We start from the raw sequence: 24,131 nt of genomic DNA, 5'->3' as shown, positions 1-24,131 counted from the left end.
GCTCCAACGAGAGGGAGGTGTGAGGCCTTCCACATCAAGGGCGATGAGGAGCCACCACACAACCACAACCACTCCTCCTCCTCCTCCCTGCCATGCTACCGCAACCACGCCGCTCCAACGCCCCCGGGACTTAAGACGTCCACATATGGACGGCTTTTTAGCATCCGGCATGTAAAATACCAGCGTCACATGGGGGCCAAACCTCAATCCTTATGTGGGGATTTGGATAAGCATCCGCCTTTGAAGCTGCCTCTCCCCACGTCCTGACGAGGTGTTACCGGACTCCACCCGCTCGGGGTTGACACAGCGAGTGTAGTAGAGGTCACCTCTGGCGTGGGTGTGCCACTGGGCGTACAGTCTGGTCCAGAAATCTCACTCACTCGAAAGGAGACACTACACACCTATCTGCTACTGAAGGGAGCGCAGCCTATGTGGAATCTCCGGGCCTTTCTCATAGAAACTGGTCTTAATTATGAATCAAAATAAACAAAGATACAGTTTACAATATCGTGCAATACTCTCATACTGTATTACATGAGTTTAAAATAAGGCGTCCAGCTCAGAAATAATGTCTGGAATAATAACTCTCTTCAGAGATGACCTTCAACAGTGAATGAGTGAAGACATTATGTTCCTGCACAAACATCTTGCAAGAATTAGGGTCTGATTTTTTCAACAAGTGGTTTGCAAGGTGACCAGTTCGGTAACTGCCGGTTAGAACCTTCAGCGAGTGCATGCCAGGATGTGTTCACCCTTCGTGCACGACAGTACGACCCTTGAGCACGACGGTACGATCCTTAGGCACGACGGTGCGACCCTTGAGCACGACGGTGCGACCCTTGGGCACGACGGTACGACCCTTGGGCACGACGGTGCGACCCTTGGGCACGGCGGTGTGACCCTTGAGCACGGCGGTGCGACCCTTGAACACCACGGTGCGACCCTTGGGCACGACGGCGCGACCCTTGGGCACGACGGTGCGACCCATTGGGTATCACTGGGTCAGGCTCTAAGCCAGGCTATCACACCCATATGGGTCGTACCGTCGTTTTCAAGGGGCTACGGTATGACCCAGTAAAGGAAGTAGTAGTAGTAGTAGTAGTAGTAGTAGTAGTAGTAGTAGTAGTAGCACTAGTAGTGGTAGTGGTAGTGAGGTCTGTATGCCTTAGCGAGGGAAAATGGGGGGTTTGGGGGCGACGACAACTCCCGAAGGGGTCGTATGTGTGGTTGGCTACTATTTCTGTTGGTCGTGGTGTTTGGGGTCTGAGTTGAAAGGAGGAGGAGGAGGAGAGAAAATGCACGACCATGAGAGCGAAGTGTGAGGGGTCGTTCCCCGTTCTGTAGCAGACCTGCCTAGCCTTTATAATAGCCTTGCGGTGGCGGGAAACAGCGACCAACAACGATCATGGCCATCGCAACACTTTTTAAAAGTGACAGACAGACAGACAGACACAACACTGTTGCTTCGCTCTGTCTTGAAATACGGTACCCCTGAACCAAGAGAAATACGGTACCCCTGAACCAAGAGAAATACGGTACCCCTGAACCAAGAGAAATACGGTACCCCTGAACCAAGAGAAATACGGTACCCCTGAACCAAGAGAAATACGGTACCCCTGAACCAAGAGAAATACGGTACTCCCTGAGCCAACAGAAATACGGTACTCCCTGAGCCAACAGAAATACGGTACTCCCTGAGCCAACAGAAATACGGCACCCCTATATGGGAATGGGAGGGAACACAAGGACACTATATGGGAATGGGAGGGAACACAAGGACACTATATGGGGAATGGGAGGGAACATAAGGACACTATATGGTAATGGGAGGGAACATAAGGACTCTATATGGGGGATGGGAGGGTACATAAGGACTCTATATGGGGGATGGGACGGTACATAAGGGCAGGAACACGTATTACAATGGTCAAGACAGACGACCATAATGACACTTACCTCGCCCCAATGAGGAGGGAATCACCATCTCGTTGTAACAAGCGGAAGTAGTCCGTCTCGCTCTTGTTACCGGGGAAGATCTGCGACTCCAGCTCATCTGCGGTGAGACATACGCGTTCATTAACCCAATATTCCATGACACTAACTACACACACACACACACACACACACACACACATACACGGATGAATCATATACATACATGGATGAATCATATACATACGTCTAAATTATATACATACACAGATGAATTATATATATAAACGTCTGAATCATATACATACACGGATGAATCATATACATACACAGATGAATTATATACATACACGTCTGAATCATATACATAAACGTCTGAATTATATACATACACGTCTGAATTATATGCATACATAGATGAACTATATACATACACGTCTGAATTATATACATACACATGAATTACATACATATACATATGAATTATACTCCACAAACCATCACGACCTGCTGTATGTCAGAGTTGAAGAACAATCAATTGTTCTTCCCCCCACCCTCGAGAACTTACAGCATTTCCGTGGCCGTAAAGCAATTTGAACAAAGCCACGCGAGAGAGCGATAGACTTTCGCCCCTAAGTGGCACACTGGAGTTAGATGGGGCGACACTCGTTCGTTCAGCGCACGCCTGAGGATGAACGCCAGGGAACGCAGTCGCTAGACACGTTCGACAACAGGTTCGCTGTCCTACCAGGAGAGAGAGAGAGAGAGAGAGAGAGAGAGAGGAACGTGCGGACGGACACCCACTCCTCCACCCCCTCACTGTCCCCCTCTCGCAGTCAAGAGACACTCGTAACGAGGCGTAACTACCCAACAGCCTTGTGTGTCTACCAACCACAATTACCCAGAACCACGGAACTTGACGACGCTGGCTCTATATATCCCCCCCCCCCCAGACACACACACACACACACACACACACACACACACACCCTCCTGGGCTCTAGGCGAACACCAAAAGCATCCTCTTATATTTTCACGTCTTTGAAGTCATCTCCCGAAGCGCCCCCCCCCCCCCCCCTCAGCTGCCTCAAAGCACGACACTGAATTAATAAGCAATGGCGTCCATGGGAGAGAGAGAGAGAGAGAGAGAGAGAGAGAGAGAGAGAGAGAGAGAGAGAGAGAGAGAGAGGGGCGCGCGCGGGGGATATACGTGTCTACCGCAGCTCCGGAGGCGAGTCTCATCCCAGATCCCATCCACGGGACGGTCTTGGGGAGGAGGAGGTTGGGGGGGTTGTGGGGTCCCATTAACGTGATTTAGAGGCTTCTCGCTACCCAGGGACCGCGGCTGAAACAATATCCCTTATACACACACATGAATATTTATCCCGCCTTCATTCATTCGCTATACATATTAATAGACGTTGGGGTGGGATCCCACCCACCCACCCTCCCCCCTTTGAGAGCCAGGTTCGGTCACGGCCGCTGGAGGTTCGACCCACACAAACACACACACACAGTGAACCCGAAGGGCTTCGCGAGGCTTCGAGTCCCCTGCGACACCAGATCTACGACTGGCTCAAGCCTTGAGAGGCCGCCAATCATCATCATCGCATTCCTCCATGAAGATTCATCTGCCTTTTTTTGGAATACTGGCGAGCTCTCGACCATCACGGGGCGTGATATGGGAAGCGAGGGAGGGCACTCACAAGACTCGAGAGGCACCTGTGGTGCTGCTCCTGACGGCGGCGCAGCAGGGGGGTCAAGTCGCGCTGGGAGCAGTAAAATATGCCCTCGAGTTCCGCCCGCTTCCCTGACAGACATACCCAGCGCGGTGAAGCCAAGGGCGCCATGCCACGACGCACCCTCCCGCAAACACACTCCTCGACCACAACATGACCACCCACTTGCTGGAGTCCAGGAGGCAAATATATACGAGTAAAGTCGTCTGGGCGCGAAAAGTCACGTTATAACACGCGGGAACGAACCGATAACAGTCGAATGAACCATTCATCCTGTGGTGACATCCTACGACACCCGGGTCGTGTCCCCCGACGCTGATCCATCGCCAAGTTGGGTGCGCAGCTTCAGCGACTGGAGGAGGAACAACACCACACGCGCTGTATCTTTCGAATCTGATTCGAAAACAGACGTCTGTCTCAACTCCATCTAATCTATTTATCAACATGATTATACCTACCTCCCAGGGACTCCCTTTCTGAAAAAGGGTCCTGTGTCCAGTACCCCATTACTGAAAGGGTCCAGTGTGACTCCCAGTAACCCCTTTTTCCAAAGGGGTTCCTTCCATCACCAGGCTGCGCTACATTAAGTAGCACTGAACAGGATGGACCCCCATGAAGCTACTAGATCTTTGACGAGACTGGACACTCACAAGCGCACCTTAAAACCAAGTGCCAGTATCAACCCTCGAGATAGATAACACACTCTTTTTTTTCCTTATATGACGAACGTGACATTGGGCATGCGCAGGACGAGCAAAATCTAATAAACACCGCTCGCTCCATAAACTCAAATTTACGAGATGTCTCCCTCTCTCTGTCTCTCTCTCTCTCTCTCTCTCTCTCTCTCTCTCTCTCTCTCGAGACGACAACAACAAAACACTCCTCTGTCTTCTACTGACTGACCTTAACAGCGACCCTGTTACCCATCCCAGAAACTATCATAACGCAAGTTTACAACTTAATGAAGCGGGGTAGTTCAACTCGGCTCCTGTGGCGCTCTTGTCTCTGTGTCGGCGGTGGTGACGGGGTGAGGGAGGGGGCGCCACAGCTGTGTGCCACCGCCCACGAACTGCCGCCCACGCTGTCCTCAGATGACTGAGAGCCAGGTGGAGGAGGCTCAGCAGGCGGGGGCGCTCTAGAGGGCGTGGGATCAGGTTGGGAACCGCTCAGGAGGGCCCACTCATGAGGGCGTGGGACCAGGTTGGGAATCGCTCAGGAGAGCTTGGACCAGGTAGGCCCACTCATGAGGGCGTGGGACCAGGTAGGTCGCCCACTCAGGAGGGAGTGGGACCAGGTTGGGACCACTCAGGAGGACGCGGGACCAGATGGACACCACTCACAAGGGCGTGGGACCAGGTGGGGACGTTTCAGGAGGACGTGGGGGCCAGGTGGAGACCACTCGGGAGGAAGTGGGATGAGGTAGGGCCACTCAGGAGGGCGTGGGATGAGGTAGGGCCACTCAGGAGGGCGTGGGACCAGGTAGGGGCCACTCAGGTAGGCGTGGCACGAGATTAGGAGTAGTTCAAACCCTCCATGTGTGATCAGGGGATAAATGTTGGTCAAAAAGAAGAATACGATTAAAAAAAAAAAGGAGAGAAAAACGATATTAAAGACATCATCAAATGATGGTCTCCATCACAGAAATTGCAGGTCATTAACCTGGTCGCTGTAGTTTGGGTGATCCGGCCCGCGTCAACCACCCACCAAGAACCTGGGTCGTTAGAACCACACACACACACACACACACACACGGGCACTCCGTGGTGTAGTGGTCAACATCATGACGATGAGACGTCGCCTGTGTCATGCACGACCTGGCCATCGTCCGCATGACCTCCCTTCACATCCCCCTACACATTACGCAAGTTGACCCCCTGCCGCGTGACCCCTTCCGATCACTCAGCTGGTCGTGAACAGTTGCGTACGCAACAACGCCAAAAAAAAAAAAAAACCGTCTGACGCAAGAAGGCCAGTTCAGGGCCCTTCCCTCTCCCACAGACGCCTCCTCTCCTCGTCTTCGTCGCAACGCCTCGCGAATATCATCTCTCCCGGTCGCGTAATACTCAGATATTCAATATTCAAAAAGAGGAACACGAGATATTCTCCCACTATTTTCCAGCCTGACTCAGGGCTCCCGCGTCGTCAACTCTAACAAAGGGGAGGACAAGGCATAACCATCGCGTTTCCACCGCCCTCAGGCAATGGCGGGCGCGTTCAGCTCGGCGATCGGTCGGGGGTCCCGGAGCTGTCAATTATTACCACAAGGGCATGACAGTGCTACACCACAGGGAGGAGGAGGAGGGGCAGCAGCAGGAACCCCCTTGACGGCAGGAATTCCTCTCGAGACAATACATGTCATTAACCCGTAATGCCTCACGTTCTGAAGGTTTCCCAAACCGCAAACAATATCCCGATTTGGCCTAACTCGCGCGCCAGATGTAAACAATATATCGATCTCGTCTTTTTGTGTGTCCGTAACGAGGAAATGACCTGTAATCACCGTCTGTAACTTATGTCAAGGTTGCTCTGGCCTTCCTTCCGCGTCCTAATGTCAACCTAATGAACTAATTCCAGGAATTAAAACAACAAATGACACCACGACTCCTGGGTGTGGGGGGAGAAGGAGGAGGTGGAGGTTTTTGGTTGGCCACAGCAACAGTCCTGCTCAGCTAACCTTACCATACGGGCACCTTACGATTGCAGTGGTATAGGAGGTCTTCTAACCCGCAGAGGTCGGTTTTGGGACCTTACCTTACCATACCCTACGATGGTTTCGGGGGTCTTCCATCCCCCCGCCCCCCAGAGGTCGATATGAGACCTTACCATACCTTAAGATGGTTTCAAAGGTCTTCTACCCCCAAGGTTAGGTATAAGACCTTTCCTTACCAAGTCTTAAGATGGTTTAGGAGGTCTTCTAACCCCCAGAGGTAGGTATAAGATCTTGCCTTACCATACCTTAAGATGGTTTAGGAGGTCTTCTAACCCCACAGCTCGGTATAAGACCTTATCTTACCATACCTCAAGATGGTTTCGGAGGTCTTCTACCCCTCCTTAGCTCAGTCCCGTATACCAAGCTTTGGCGTCGCTCACTCAAGTAGCAAGAGGCGGTGGCGCCTCAGACCGTCTCATAAGCCTCTCTATTCCCCTCCCTCCCTCTCGTCTCCTACAGGTTCTCCCCGCCCACAGACGAGTCTTGATACAAACCCATTCATCCACATCTAATCTCAGACAGCACTATGGTCCTGGGGAGTTCTGCCACACCGTACACCCACCCTGAGGGCGAAACTTTCCCTCCTTCGTCAGGAAGCCTTATCATAGGCCTTCTGTACAATGCCGTAGTAATTCCTATGTAGCGCTGTCAACCTTCGCACGGAAACCATGAATAGCCCAAGGTAGGCCTAGGGGAGACGCGGGTATGAATAGTCCTGAGTAGGGCGAGAGGTAAAACCTATGTTCTGGGTCACACGAGTGTGCTACAAGTGTCGGTTGGCAAGGCCTTCTGTGCTGGCCAATTCAATACCTTGCCGTACTAGAATCCGGTCGAGTTTACGATGACCCCCATAAGTGCGTAACCTAAACCTGTGGGGTATATAATGCTCATTACGAATATCAGCACCTCCTCTAGCGTTCGTGTTCTACTGAGGATGGATTTAATATCCTCAGTAGAACACGAACGTAGTTCTACTGAGGAAAGACCTAATATCTTCCGCACTGTGGGACGGATGCCGCCTCTCGCACAACCATTAAAAAGCAGTTCCAATTCCCTGATCTTTCTCAAACTGCAGGTCGGCGACCTTGAGCCGTGACGTCGGCATAATATATCTTTCCAGGAACGAGGAAGGAAGGATCTGGTAAGTTGTCATGAGTGGCTCGCCGTCCCTCATCTGGAGCGTTCTTAATACCCAGCCTTTCATTTTCTTCCATGACGCAACAACTGCTTTGTTGTGTGATCAGCGAAGCCGCGAGGTCCTCGAAGCTTAATCGCACTTGAATTCCTTTATTCTTTTTTTCTACACTGTTCTTTTCTTGCACGATGAGGCCTGAGTGTGTCTTACGACCCACTCGTAAAGCAGTATTGCCCCAACGTAGCGACGTACACATCAATCAGTGTTCTTGTGGGTTTAGCGCATACCACCTCTCCAGAGGGAACAGGTCTGCCACCGTAGCCTCTCTGTGGCGAGGGCCTGGTCCGCCAGGCCCTTTGAGGCTGATGGTGCGCGTCCCTGTCTGGATTTCGAGCTCTCGGGTATCGCTTGGAAAATGTCCACCCGATCGGTCCATTCCAGCGGGGTGTGACGTTACCATGCAGGTATGGAGACAGGTCTGGAAACAGGTCTGGAAACAGGCCCAACTACGTGTTTCTTTCCATGAGTGTATCACCATCTCCCTCACACGAGGACGCGATTCAGTCGCTGAAACGGGTGCGGGGTGAGGAGCCCGTGGCTTCAGGGGGCGCGCGCGCTCGTGCCCGACGGCAGTAAGCTTCCACGCCCAAGCTCGCCCGGGACCCCTCTCCCCCAGCGCTCGCGTCAGAGCCAAGGTTAACGCTCTGCAGGTGCTCCTCCTTCAGGAGCCACCTCCCACCTCCTGCCGCACCTGAGGTTGACGACGCCTCCACGGACGTACCCTGGTCTGATGGGATGCGAGGAACGCAAGGGGTAGGGAGGAACGTAAAGGGTAGGGAGGAACGTAAAGGGCAGGGAGAAACGTAAAACACTAGAAGGAACGTAAGGGGCAAGGAGGAACGTAAAGCGCTGTGAGGAACGTAAGGGGCGAGGAGGAACATAAGATGCAGGGAGGACCATCAGGGAGGCACGGGAGGAGCAGGATGTGTTCGTGGAGGTGTAGCGGTAGCGATCGGTGCAGGGGTCCAGGTGTAGGCGGGTCAGCCAGGTGTGGGAGGACCAGGGCCAGGCAGGTGTGTAGACACTCCTTAAGCCTCCCTACCCTAAGGACGTGCAAGGGGGAGCTCCCCCTGCCACACCTCGGGGCCCCTCTTGTGGAGTACTGGGTTCACCCTGCCGGCGTTCATAGCTCCCCCTGCCACACACCTAGCCACCTACCCTTACCCTGCCATACACCTGGTCACCTACCTTACCCTACCACACACCTGGTCACCTACCCTATCCTGCCATACACCCGGTCACCTACCTTACCCCGCCTCACACATGGTCCCCTACCCTGCCATACACCCGGTCACCTACCATACCCTACCACACACCTGGTCACCTACCCTACACCGCCACACACCTGGTCGCTTACCTTACCCTGCCACACCTCACCGGTAACCTTCACCAGTCATGCTCCGAGACATTTACCATCGCAGACATACAACCGGCAGGGCGAGGAGAGGCGCACCTCCTCCACCCTATAATCACCCAGCCTTCATAAACAGTCACGCTCCGGCGTTTCATTAATCCGCACTGGGGATGCGAACTAATCCCGGGGAACAATTAAAGAAGTCGTCGTAAAACTCCGAAGAAGACCTCCCCTCCCTCCTTCCCTCCTCCCTCCCGTAATACAGATATCGCTTACGACACCACTATATTTATACCAGCGCCCGCGCTGCCCCCCCGCCAGACTACGCCGAACGAGCTGCTACCCACCACCTCCTACTCCTCCGTCGAAGCCACTCTCCTGAACCCCTTCAGAAACTGGGATTGAAAAAGTATCCTCAAAGACACGAGCAATGAAGATACATTTCCCTTTCCATTCGTTTTCAATTCCTCTTCAGTACATACACGAATCGCTGGAGTCTGTGGGGCAGAGAAACATCCGGGAGGCAAGGAAAAAAAAAGTACCCACTCTTCAAATCGATTGTATTTAACCATTAGGGAACAGATGAACCTACACGAAGCTGGACGGACGCTACGGGCCAGCCCTACACAAGCAGTGGTGTGTGGGGGAGACTGTAAGTTGCCATGGCAAGTCCTGCAGAAGCTGTGGGTGGCTGCCAGTTGCCATGGGCAAGTTTGACACGGAACTCGCGAGAGACTGCAATTGCCACGGGCGCAAGCTCTCGAGAGACTGGGAGGGTATGTGAAGAGATTATACAGGAAGAGAGAGAGATTTGAACAGTGGCTGTACAGGGTCTGGCCAGAGGATATGAACCGACTGAACACAATAATCATGAAATGGCGTCCAACAGGTAACAAGTAAACAAGCTGGTCTAACAGGCAAACAGACTTGGGGAAAAGTTGGCCAACGGAAGACAGTAACAGGTAAACAAGCCGGCCTAACGGGCAAACAGACTTAGGGGAAAACTTGGCCAGCAAGTGTGGGAGGTGGGGCGCCTAAGATCCAGTGGGTTAACATGTTCCCCCTGCGTCCAGCAAAGCAGGTTTCACGGCAGCGACTACCTGACGTGTGTGTGTGTGTGTGTGTGTGTGTGTGTGTGTGCCATCACCCTCTCCTAGCAACAGGGTTCCGTCTCAAGCCACACCTACACACCACATCTTCCCCATGCGCTCTCAGCGAAGGTGTAACAGTGGGTGGGTCGCCTTCGGTACGCCCCAACAGCAAGGATACACGCACCTGAGGAGGTCCTCTCTCTCTCTCTCTCTCTCTCTCTCTCTCTCTCTCTCTCTCTCTCTCTCTCTCTCTCTCTCAAGCCACCAACACCCCAGCCCCGCAGTCTTCGCATATGAACCGCCACAATTACAGACAGTGTGGTCCCAAACCGTATATGTATATTTCTTTTCACTGGAATCGTCGTGGATAGAAAGCACGACCCCGGTCTTCATCCGCCATTCGTGTGCAGGACCGTCCCAGACTGACGACCTCCACGAATGAAGACAAACATTACGACTGAGGACGACCTCCAAGACTGAGGACGACCTCCAAGACTGAGGACGACCTCCAAGACTGAGGACGACCTCCAAGACTGAGGACGACCTCTAAGACTGAGGACGACCTCCAAGACTGAGGACGACCTCTAAGACTAAAGACGACCTCCAAGACTGAGGACGACCTCCACGACTGAGGACGACCTCCGCGCCTGAGGACGACCTGAACGGCCAAGGATGACCTCCACGATCATTTGATCGAATGGTGAGGGATCCCTTCAGGCGTCCAAATAAGAGTCGAACTCATGTTCTCAGTCAGGGGAACCCGAAAGCTTAAAGCGTCTTACAAAAACCCGAAAGCTTACGCGTTCATGGAACAGTTGCTCTGTTCCACTACAATCCTAGGCTGTGTTTAACTACTACGCTGTCCTTCAATAAACATGGAATCCTATATTACCGTCTCCCAATGCACTCAAACCTTCTAAGTTGTCCTTAAACCACTGAGGAATCCTACTTCACCTATATCACCATCTCCCAATACATTTGCACCATCTAGGGTGTCCTTAAAACACCAAGGGATCCTACATTACCTCCGATCATCAAGGAATCCTATAGGACCATCTTCCGATACATTTACTCAGCGACTGGGCGACCACAAGCTACCACCACTCACCTAACCAAGTGACTCACTCACTCCCGAGCCAATATGCGAGACGACGGGGGCGAATTTCATCCCAGCGTTATCTCTCCTCCAACGCCCTGGGCAGAGAGAGAGAGAGAGAGAGAGAGAGAGAGAGAGAGAGAGAGAGAGAGAGAGAGAGAGAGAAGCTTCGAAGCCAACCCCGCCCCCCCAACCTCCCTCCCTCCCCACCGTCTTGAGGTTTCATCTACGCTTCCAACGGCGTAGTCAAACGCACTATCATAAGACGTCCGATGGCCCACGAAGGGTTTATTAAATGTGTAATACTACAGCGGGTGGGTGACGCCTGCTGGTTATTCACGGCGAATATGAAAGCCGTGAAGTGGAGTTTTTATGCGCTCCCGCTCCGTGAGGTCGGAATATACAACAAAAAGTAAAGAGAGAATATATATATATATATATATATATATATATATATATATATATATATATATATATATATATATATATGCGGCCAGAACATCTTTTTAAGCTTACCTCCGACAACCGAAAAAGACTTTAAGAACGGGAGTGGTGTAGCAGTCTCTTGCCCGGGGTTGGGTAGGGGGCCACATGGGGTACTGGGAGTAATAGTATGGGGGTTGGGTCTCTCTCTCTCTCTCTCTCTCTCTCTCTCTCTCTCTCTCTCTCTCTCTCTCCAAGACCGGATAGCCCCACCACCACCATCTACCCCACCTCCCCCAACACACACACACACACACACAGGGAACCACCGAAGCGTGTAGCATCGCCACCCCACCCCATCCCACCCCCACTGCATTATGGCCCCCCCCACCGGCGAAAAACGCTCCAGGGAATTAGAAAAGGACACGAGTGTGGGTCACAGGGAGTCTGCCCGAAACAGGAGGCTGTTATTTTCGTCTCTGGTAATAATTCATAAGTCCTGGTAATAATTCAAACGTGTGTCTCCCTCTCTCCTCACCCCCTGCACGACCAGCACCAGGCAAGGGCACTTGTCGTGCTGTGATTGAATAACGGAGTCGCTCCGCGTTCTGAAACCCTCGCGATGCCCAGTAATGATAATAATAATAAACATAATGTGTTTATAGAGTTCCGATCTCAATTGGTGGGGGTTGGGTAGGACCCAGATCGCCCAGCTTACGTTAAAACAAAATCATTAATGGAAAACAAAAAACACGTCATTTAAGGCGTAAAACTCGGGCCTTTTCTTAAAACCCTGCAGACCTTTTGTAGAAGGTCCTGCCTTGCACCACGGGAGGGCGCCTGCTCTCCAACTCCCCCCTCCCTACCTCCACACACACACCTACCTCAACACCCCCTTCCCTTAACCTGGTCAGCCCACCCTCCCCAACCCCTACACCTTCGTTATCCTACCTACCACGCTTGCGTCAGCGCGCCCTAACGCGGCCCTAACCTAACCCCCTCCGCCTCCATAATTTATCGACATTGAGATGACTATATTTCATCGAGAACAGCAGTTCAGGACACGAGCGGGCCCCAGGCGGTGGCGAGTTTGGCTGGCCGCCTCTACCCCACTCGACCCCCGACCGTCATGAGGACACGGGTTCCTCTCGGACCGCTGGGCCACACTAGGGGACACGAACCCCCCGCCATCGGCGGCTTTATACTTCACACACACCTCCTGCCGCGTCATGGTGAGGTTCGGGAGGGGCGCTGGGGGAGGTTTGGGGAAACCTCAAAGGTGGGTGGATATGAAGCGCTCCGGTTGGCTGGAGGAAGGCTTGGAGGTTGACGCTTGTGGCAACAAAACGCAGTGAGGCTGAACGGGAAAGCGGCGATGGGTGTACATTACGTGCTCAGGAGGCCGACGGAGACACAGACGAACGTTACAGGAGGAAGTACGGCTGGCTGGCTGGCTGGCTGTAGTAGGTACGGCAAGGGTAGTGCACGCCCGCCGGTCGCCAAGCACGAGAGGCAAGGTTGGGGGGTAGGGGTTTGGTGGCTGGTTGCACAGCCGAGCCACGAGTGTCTACGTAATCACCATCAGCTGGAGACCAGGTACTGGACGCTGGGGGGGAGGGGAGGTGGTGGTGTCCAACAAGCGATGCCTCTCCTGAAGGCAGGGTGCGGAGACCCCCTCCCTCAGGAAGAACGGATATAAAAAGAGGAGTACGTAATGATAAGGTAACCACCTCCAAATCTGAGGCAGAACCAGCAAACTGGGCGAAGACAGGTAAACAGAGAGGGGAAACTCTTGTATCTACAACCTTTTTCCCTCCCTCTCAGAAACGAATGAAGCGGAGCGAACGCATGAGCCGGGAGGCGACGTGGGGCGAAGCGGATTAACAGCAGCACCGGGAGGAGGGAGGAGGCCAGGCAAGACGCTGATCATCAGAGGGACACGCCAGAAGGAGGAGGAGGAGGAGGAGCAAATCAGCACTCGGACAGGAGTCACTGCCCGCCGCCTAACGCCACAACGGAGGGCTCTGTGTGTGAGCGCACTGGACGCCGAGCTATCACGGACGCCCATCGGCAACTGCACGAGTCGAGTACTCACGGTCCTCCTCACACCCACATAGCTCACACTTGTAAACCTGTTGGACTCCCACACACACACACACTCACACAAACACACACCAATCACCCTCGCTCGTGTAGGAGCCTTCCAACACGACTCTCCACAAAATACGAGGCTTAATCCCACCACGAGGTGGTACAGCTATGCTAATCCCACCACGAGGAGGTACAGCTATGCTAATCCCACCACGAGGAGGTACAGCTATGCTAATCCCACCACGAGGAGGTACAGCTATGCTAATCCCACAACGAGGAGGTACAGCTATGCTAATCCCACAACGAGGAGGTACAGCTATGCTAATCCCACCACGAGGAGGTACAGCTATGCTAATCCCACAACGAGGAGGTACAGCTATGCTAATCCCACAACGAGGAGGTACAGCTATGCTAATCCCACCACGAGGAGGTACAGCTATGCTAATCCCACCACGAGGAGGTACAGCTATGCTAATCCCACCACGAGGAGGTACAGCTATGCTAATCCTACCACGAGGAGGTACAGCTATGCTAATCCCACCACGAGGAGGTACAGCTATGCTAATCCCACAACGAGGAGGTACAGCTATGCTAATCCCACCACGAGGAGGTACAGCTATGCTAATCCCACCACGAGGAGGTACAGCTATGCTAATCCCACCACGAGGAGCTTTGTAATAGGCTAATCCCACTACGAAGAGCTAAAATTAGGCTAATCCCACCACGAGGCCCTTCTCCTAGGCTAATCCCACCACGAGGACCCTCTCCTAGGCTAATCCCACCACGAAGACCTTCTCCTAGGCGAATCCCACCACGAGGCGCTTCCATGGGACAATGATCAAATGGCATTATGGACGTAATCGGATCCTGTATTGAAATTTCCTCTCGACAAAGACAGAGAGATTCACGTCTCCTCCCAACTCCGGCTCTGGTTGATCTTCGAATCACGTGGTCCACGACCCCCGCAACCCAGCCCGGACTGTCATTAAAAGATGAGGATACACAACGGAAATTAATTAACTATCGTTACCAAGTGGTAACCTAACAACACTACGGAGGCTGAGGGTTACGCCATCTGGGAATCTACGATCTCTCTCTCTCTCTCTCTCTCTCTCTCTCTCGAGCTCGAACACCTTTAATCTCCCGAGACCCTTTGCCTCACCAAGAGCGCGCGCACATACTCCTGGATCCCACAAGGGGTGTTCGGTAACCCTCATTTCTCAGCACTTCAGCCCGTGTGGACGCTGTGCCCACAAGCCTCACAACTGCATTCTGGTAACTGTGTACTGGAAGCTGGATGTATATGCAAATATTATAAAATTCGAAGAAAAAAAAATAGTATCCAAATTCCGAAACACTCTGGCCCCATGCATTTCGGATGAGGGATACTTAATCAACCTGTACTGTACTTCTTAAATGGCCATCCACGCGTCCTTATAGAACTCCCTAAAGCTTAAAAACAAAAGACTATTACTAGCTCTCAAACCTCTTACGGTGTTTAAAAATAAAATCAATAACTCATGATTATGAATGTAGTAACTGGAAATTATATAATCTCTCCCTCTAAAAAAGAAATACAAATTTCTTGCATAACCAAGAGGCCAGGATCATCGACTGCAAAGTGGACCGCTGTCCTGGAGTCTATGGAATCAGCACACAGGACACAAGACGTGGAAACCACCTGGTCAAGGAAAGCGAGCACTGAGGAACACGTGCGCAAAGGACAGTCGAACAGGACCAGAACGGAGGACATGAAAACCAAAATCAACACGACTGCGTGTGGAAGAAAGGGAACAGGTGCGAAAGCAGGAGAACACACACAGTGGCACACAGTGGACGAAGAGTCTTAGGGGAAGGTGTGAGGGGCAGAGCTTGCAAGCAGCATGGAAGAGAAGGCAAGGGGGGGCGGGGCAAGACAGAGCAGGGAGCGAGCGAGCAAGCAAGGAAGGGAGGGAGGGCCAGCGAGCTAGGACAACAAAGCCAGGCTATAAAGGCCAGACAAAACAAGGTCTGGGTTTTGCTCCGCCGTGAGATCACCAGCCAATTGGGTGCGCCTCTCTGCACAAACCACCGGCAAAATGACGATAAAAGCCGGCCATTCGAGGCGATAATGGCCCAAAGGCAAGATTGGCATCTCTCTCTCTCTCTCTCTCTCTCTCTCTCTCTCTCTCTCTCTCTCTCTCTCTCTCTCTCTCTCTCTCTCTCCCACTGCTGAGGAATACACAGGCAAGACGCCTCACTCCCCTCCCTTACGTCTTTGCGTAATGGTCGACGGGGCTCTGTTGGGATGGCCTGGCTTTGGGTATCTCAAGCTGTGTTGCAGCCACTTATTACAATACCTGTGTTAGGTGTGACACATGGTGATGGAGGGCCATGGTGAGGCCAGTGGCTCGAGTGTATAACTATCAAACTTCACTCACTCGTAGGGAAAGCAACGCCTGAAATACGTGACCAGGCTATAAGTTTTCTTCCCATACCAGCATACAAAATAGATGAAGAACCGGACGTAATAATACTAACTAATAATGATAACTAATAATAATGAATAATAATAAATAAATACATTACTGGCTTACTTCATGAACTGCAACCATTTACTGATGACGCACAGAAAAACACACAAAATAAAGACACGTGTGTGTGTGTGTGTGTGTGTGTGTGTGTGTGTGTGTGTGTGTGTGTGTGTGTGTGTCGTAGCTGCATATTGCTGTGATAAGACAAAGATCATCACTATGTTCATAAAAACCGTAATAATAAGGCCTGGAAAAAGAAAAAAATAAAACTTCCTTTCCATAAACGTAATCTACCATGATCGGCCAATTTACTAGTTTTGTAAGGTAGGTTCGATTCCCGGCAGTCCAACATTCCCTGGATCCTGAATTACCTCTCACACACACACACGAGAGCCAATCACTATGATAACTCTCAACTTCTCCACTACAAACTACGTAAGTGTCCCTAGGCACTAATACGGAAATGAGCAAGACAGAACCTTTCTCCCTCCCTATACACATACGCCTGTAAAATCATAAACGCCCTCAAATACTAATAAAACATCCTTCCCTTTAAGATTACTAACTCGCCCCGAACACGAACGCAGACCGACCGACCGCTCGCTCGCTTCTGCTCCTCCTCCTCCTCCTCCTCTCGCCGGAGAAAGACCGACCGCTCGCTCGCTCGCTTCTGCTCCTCCTCCTCCCGCCGTAGAAAGACAGACCGCTCACTCGCTCCTGCTCCTCTCGCCGAAGAAAGACCGACCGCTCGCTCGCTCCTGCTCCTCCTCCTCCTCCTCTCGTCGCAGAAAGACCGACCGCCCGCTCCTTCTCCTCCTCCTCCCTTCTCCTCATCCCGCCGCCGCCACCTTTCAAGTTTCCACCATATGCCCAGATCAACTGATAACAACCCCCCTAACCCTGACGCTCGAGCAAGGCTAGGTTATACCACAACCCTCCGCTCCCGTCCCAGCTAGCCAGTAAACATGGCTCATGTTCCCGTCGAATCCCGGGCCCCCAATACCCAGAGGCACGGAGATCAGGGAGGAGAACCTTCGCAAGCTGGGAGTCTACCATGCCATCACTATGGATGGAGATATAATGGTACTATCCCATACAATAACCACCAGCGGGCAATAAACGCCCAAAACCTACGGTTTAACACACACGCACACACACACACACACACACACACACACACCAGCAAATCCTGGTCGTCTACGGATAATCATGTTTGAAAGACGTAAAAGTCGATGTATATCCCAGTTAACCCTAGGACATAAATACGGTCGAATCATAGTTAAAAAAACAAAATATTTCAAATCTATTTATCAATTCAAATACGAAAAGAAAAATATACACTCCACACTGCTACTCCTTCGATCAAAGAGAGAAAAGTATATGGCGTGTATTCCTACCACTACATCTATCAAGTAACGCAATACATTTCCTTGTGGTCTATGATAATCATCATAACCAAATCATTCATAACACATCACTGGACCTTAATGATCTATTAGGTATTCTATCATTCGAACGAGCATACGATGTACGTTCTGGTAGGAAGACAAGGTACGTAAGTAATTCGAGGTACACCAGAGACTATGTACGAAAATATAGGAATCCCACGAAATTGTCACATTCAAAAAACCCTTTCTTCTTACGTACCTAATTACCTTTCCCTTCCTCGCGTGGTAGCGTCAGGAACAACACAACAATGGCCTCGTTAGCCCACACAATGAAACTATGCAGTAATTCCAACCACACCTCAGCATGTGCGAAAATAAACTAATTACCATCTACCTGGCAGACACCAGGCGTTTATCATATATATATATATATATATATATATATATATATATATATATATATATATATATATATATATACCTAGACTCCAGCCGACATGTGTAATGTAACGTAGCTGACCACAAGTCTGCCATTCACAGCCAAGGCCCACAAGACTTACCTCGTACTTTACTTACATAAAAAAGAAGAAAAATAAATCCAATTTGAATTGTGGACTATACTAGGACCTTAACAACAACAACAACAACAATAATGATAATAATAATAATGATGATGATAACGGTGAAATAAATGAAATTCGAAATATCGAACAGATTACAACACACACCCTCATCTCCCCTCCTCTTCCTGGCTCCCACCCAACACGTCGTCCCTCTCTCTCTCTCTCTCTCTCTCTCTCTCTCTCTTGCTCTCCCGTGCACCACCCACCCACCCACCAGCCCGTCCACGGACGGGCGCGCTGAGCGAGGGTGACCACGGAGAAATCTGAGGCATTGAAACACACTCCTGAGCCATTACCGGGCGCCATAACCCGGTTATCTCCGGCCCTGCGGGGACGCCGCCTTCAGCCCCGTCAGCAGAAATCAATCCTATCTTTCCCTCAGTCCGCCAACATTCCTTCACTCCCTTTAACCCGCGCTTTTTCCCCTTTTATTTTTCCCTCAATCTATTTTTCTTTCTTCCCGACGTAAATCTTATAATATATATATATATATATATATATATATATATATATATATATATATATATATATATATATATATTCCTATGAGTCCACGGGGAAAATGTAACATGATAAGTTCCCAAGTGCACTTTCGTGCAATCATCACATCATCAGGGGAGACACAAGAATGACTGTTCTACCTCATTCTTCTTAATCTCCCATGACGATGTGATCATTATACGAAAGTGCACTTGGGAAATTATCGTGTTTCATTTTGTAGTGTGTATATATATATATATATATATATATATATATATATATATATATATATATATATATATATATATATATATATTGTTGTCTGGTCAACTGAAATTTGTCTTGGGACTCCGGAGCTGCCTTGGGTGATGGGAGACCCAGCTGTGAAGAGGAATACCCCAGCTGTAAGGGATGACCAAATGTGAAGACACGACCAGCTGTGAGGAGAGGGAGCAGCTGAGGGATGGCCAGCTGGGGCGGGACAGGCCAGCTGCGGGGAGGGGGGGGGAGGAGAGGAACAGCCGGCCGCAGAGAGAGAGAGAGAGAGAGAGAGAGAGAGAGAGAGAGAGAGAGAGAGAGAGAGAGAGAGAGCCAAGTTCGAGCCAGCTGCATGACGAGTCGGTACGACCCTAGAGCACGGAGGTACGACCCTTTGATGACCTGACCTCTAACCTTACCCACAGACCCGACCGTCGTAACGAAGGGTCGCACCGTCCAGCTTAAGACGTTAGATTACGAAATCATTAGAAGAAAATACGAAAATCTTGTGTCCATCGGAAGAAAGAAAACGGGTGTTTGTTGCCCATCGGAAGAGAAAGAAAACGGGCGTGTGTGGCTTAGTGATGTCAGTCCCCCATTTTCTTCTACACGCGAGGCATTCGTGTATTAAATAAGTTTACGACGGACCGCGTCGTTGAGGTCGTATTGGGGGGGGGGGGGGGGGGGGGAGTGATCCTTGGTCGTATTTCCTAATCGGTAACAACCGCCTCCCCCCCCACACACACACACACACACACACCGTCAGCGAGGACCCACTAGATTCATAGCGATGATTTACTGGCGACAGAGCTTCTCTCCTCCCTCCTCCTCCCTATTCCCCTACCTCTAACTATCCTCCCCCCAACCCTTCCCTCTCCCTCTCTGAACAACCCCACCCCCCACCCCATCAACAGCGGGCAACCCCAAGACACATAAATCGAGGTCAAATTCCCGTTTATCACTCACACTTCCGGCACGTACACCACACACAACAACATCCACTCGAGACACACTTACACAGTCATCATGGCACACTTATAAAAGACACTTATCACAAAACTTGTGACACTCAATTCCTTAACATAAACTTATCACACTTCACTACCATAATTCCTTAGCATATACTTATCACTTAAGTACTGTCTCTACGCACGCACTTATAATGCACACTTATCATTCACTACACTCTCAGGGCAAGTACTTAATACCCCAAACATGTTCCAGACTTGGCGGGGCCGTCAATGCGACCAGCCATGGTGTTGGCAGCGGGAGGTGGTGGCAGCGGGAGGTGTTGGCAGCGGGAGGTGGAGGCAGCGGGAGGTGGTGACAGCGTGGGGTTATGGCAGTCAGAAGTGGTGGTGGAAGTGTGAGCTGGTGGTGGATGAAGGATGTGGGTAGGGGAGAAAAATAGTGTTGGAAGCGGTGTTGGCACAGATGATGTGTGGTGGTGGTGGCGGCGATGGTAGAAGCAGAGATGGCGTCAGTCGCAGTGGTAGGAAAGGGGGGTGTGGTGCGAGCAGTGGTAGAGGAGGTGGCGGTCGTGCCCTCTACCGATGGGGGTCGTTCCACGATGACAGACGCCCGTCACTCAGTCAACTCCAACGACATGTCAGAAAAGGGGGAGGGACGGCGCGGGGTCATCACCAGGGGATGAGGAGGAAGGAAGGGGGTGGTTAGGGAAGACCTGCAGTGGTACGAGAGAGAGAGAGAGAGAGAGAGAGAGAGAGAGAGAGAGAGAGAGAGAGAGAGAGAGAGAGAGGCCACCCGGGGATAGGGGGGTTGGGGAGTGTGCCGATGGTCCGGGGAGAGACCAGAGGACAGACTGGATCTGCAGACCCCCGCAGTGCAATCAGTCAGGGGTGAGACGTGGTAATGAGAGTGACGCAAGCTGATGCACTCCTCCTCCTCTTCCTCCTGCAGGAGGAAGAGGAGGAGGACTAGTAGTAGTAGTAGTAGCAAGAGGAGGAGGAGGAGGAGAAGGAGGAGGAGGACGAGGAAGAGGATGAGGAGGAGGAGCAGCAGCGAGCGTGAGAACTCTATGATGAGTGGTCCTTTTTACCTGTCTCCCCGGCACCGCCCAGTCTCCCACTCATCGCTCCGGCATTTCCTCCACACCATTACCATGACCACTACACCACAAAGCCTCCCTCTCTCCCTCTCACATACACCCACACATTAAACACCTCCCGCGAGCCCCCTAACGACGATGCCCAAACACCTCAACACTCCCTCCCTGCAGGTACCCTACCCACGCCCTCTCGCGACAGATGGACGCCTCCGGGAGGAAGGGAAGGCGTCGGCGTGGATGAGGATGGACGACACGCCGCACCGACCTGACGGATCCGTCACACAAGATGCATCGGGAGGAGGAGGAGGCGGACGAGGTGATGAATGCGTCCCTCCCCCACCTCACCCGGCGTGGTCGCGACACGAGGCGCTGGTTGGTGATGGATGGTGAGGCAGCCACCTCTGGTGGGGAGGCAGATGATCGGCCGCCTCCCTCACACTACCGTATCTGGCTCACACTACGGCTCTTCTATTTCCTCCCCTCCTCCCGGTGCGAGATGGGCCCGAGGGGCCACACTGGGTCTTCCAGAACCACCTCACAAAGGGGTTAAAAAAAAAGGAAATGTCTAAAACCCATGAAACAAAACGATGTATATATATATATATAAAAAAAAGAGGTTCCACAAAAACCCACACAGACCTCAGCGCCCCAATAGTGTAAATAAACATCCCACGGAGCAACTAACACTTACGTAAAATGAAAACTGGGACAGAAAAAATATCTACACACAATCAAAAAAATACACCAACAATACCCAAATCTAAACATCAAAAAAAATGTATATATATATATATATATATATATATATATATACACATTCATCCGTCCAGTTCAAAACAAACAGGAAACGAATGCAAGGCTGTCAACGGTACGGAAACTCATAAAAAAAAAAACAATTGACGACAACCCTGGCCAGTTCACTGGGATCCAGACAATTAATCATGAGGGAACACAGCGGGGCACCATACAGGCCCGGGGCAACGCCGCCCCTCAATCATGGTATAATGTGGCGAATCGACCACGAAAGACGGGGCGTCTCTCTACCACACCTGGTTTACTTACATTCGAGCTCGGACGAAATGACGGATCACAGTCGCGTTCCTGGGCGACCAAAATCGACCTAAATCTGCTTTATTATCCCCCATACGTCATCTACCACAGATAAATCTACAGGTGTTTCCCTCATCAATAATGGCCCATACCTCCACGGGCTGGTGAGCCACGAGCAGAAAGAGGCGAACATATACACCATCAACGCTAACATGAGAACCACAATAATGACGGATCAGCCACAATGAAACATAGCGATCTTCGGTGACCTGGCGCTGACACACACACACACACACACACACACACACACACACACACAGTTAAAGAGATGAGGTCGCCTTCAGATACCATCTATATTCACATCCATTTGAGGTCGCCTTCTGAGATACCATCCCTTCACATCCCTTTTACTCCACGGCTAATGTCGATATGTCACAGACACATCCGACCCAGCATTTTACAGAACCTCCCTCCCTCCTTCTCCTCGTCTGAATTACATTCACAACTCTTTTTACGAATTTCGATAGGATCCCCGTCTGTCTCGGACGTGTTGTTTGCCAGCCAGGGGAATGGAAGACAGTCTCTTTTCCCCGTCTTAATGTGGGCGACATGTCTACTACTCCCCTCCCTCCGCCAAGCCACAGGTTTGGCAGAGCGCAACACAACTTCTTTGCTTTTTGACTTCCCCTTACAAGCTCTTGAAAACAGGGACACCAGAAAGTGGGTTAATACAGACATACGCAATAAAAGCGTACATGGATATGCGCGTACACAGCGCTACCGTCACAGAGACACAGTGTGTGTGTGTGTGTGTGTGTGTGTGTGTGTGTGTGTGTGTGTTACATTTATAATCTCAGAAACTGAAATACGAGAATATTTTTTTGAAATACGAGAATTTTTTTTTTGAAATACGAGAATTTTTTCTTTTGAAATACGAGAATTTTTTTTTTGAAATACGAGAATTTTTCCTTTTGAAATACGAGAATTTTTTTTTTGAAATACGAGAATTTTATTTTGAAATACGAGAATTTTTTTTTGAAATACGAGAATTTTTTCTTTTGAAATACGAGAATTTTTTTTTTGAAATACGAGAATTTTTTTTTTGAAATACGAGAATTTTTTCTTTTGAAATACGAGAATTTTTTTTTTTGAAATACGAGAATTTTTTTTTTGAAATACGAGAATTTTTTCTTTTGAAATACGAGAATTTTTTTTTTTGAAATACGAGAATTTTTTTTTGAAATACGAGAATTTTTTCTTTTGAAATACGAGAATTTTTTTTTTGAAATACGAGAATTTTTTTTTTTGAAATACGAGAATTTTTTCTTTTGAAATACGAGAATTTTTTTTTTTGAAATACGAGAATTTTTTTTTTGAAATACGAGAATTTTTTCTTTTGAAATACGAGAATTTTTTTTTTTGAAATACGAGAATTTTTTTTTTCATGGTTCATTCCTGTGTTCTGTCTATTATAAAGATTGTCTGTCTTCTGGCCAGCTTCAGCTTGGACCTCTATACTAAGCTTCTGTCTAATATATATATATACACACGTCTGTCTTGTTTACCGGCGAAGCCTGAGCTACGATTACCCCTCCCCCCCTCTTAATCACCAGTCACTGGACCACCAATCATGATGACTCGTACCATAAACGTTGAGAACAACAGAAGAAAACGGATTAGGGGAATAATTAGGACGCACTCCTACAAATCTGCAGCGATTTAATACGGGTTTTATTTATATATACATGTCATCAATCGGGACGGCTCGCGCCGCCACGAAAACGAATTCATCCTAAACCCGATCACCAGTCCCCCCCCCCCCGCAACCTCGTTAACCAACAAGGGAGACAAATGCGTAAGGAATGCCAGGCGTTATTCGGCCGACACGCCTGCGCGTACCTTTCATTACGAAGCCGGCCTGGGTTGACGGGCTATCTCCCAGTACGCATCTGGAGGCCAGGGGAGCAACACGGACCTTCTCTCACCTCCCCTCCCCACCCACCCACCGTGCCTCACCTTGGCATTTCCCGGCCTCTGGCAGATACCTTTGGTGTGTGTGTGTGTGTGTGTGTGTGTGTGTGTGTGTAAGTGTGTAAGTGTGTGAGGTGGCCACAGAAAAC

General features: G+C 50.4%; 1 protein-coding gene across 7 annotated transcripts in view; it reads right to left on the bottom strand.

Moving 5' to 3' along the window:
• The window catches only part of LOC139764324 (semaphorin-1A-like), a 466,398-nt gene that overhangs the window by 54,085 nt on the left and 388,182 nt on the right, over window positions 1-24,131 (bottom strand). For all 7 annotated transcript variants that reach the window (XM_071690825.1, XM_071690829.1, XM_071690828.1 and 4 more), the window contains exon 3: window positions 1,957-2,053. In XM_071690825.1, coding sequence (XP_071546926.1) covers window positions 1,957-2,053 — 97 coding nt within the window. The remainder of the gene's footprint in view (window positions 1-1,956; window positions 2,054-24,131) is intronic.

Source organism: Panulirus ornatus, chromosome 49 (assembly GCF_036320965.1).
Source record: "Panulirus ornatus isolate Po-2019 chromosome 49, ASM3632096v1, whole genome shotgun sequence".
Lineage (NCBI taxonomy): Eukaryota > Metazoa > Arthropoda > Malacostraca > Decapoda > Palinuridae > Panulirus > Panulirus ornatus.
Note: the sequence above shows the minus strand (reverse complement) of the source record. Positions and strands in the feature narration are given on the sequence as shown.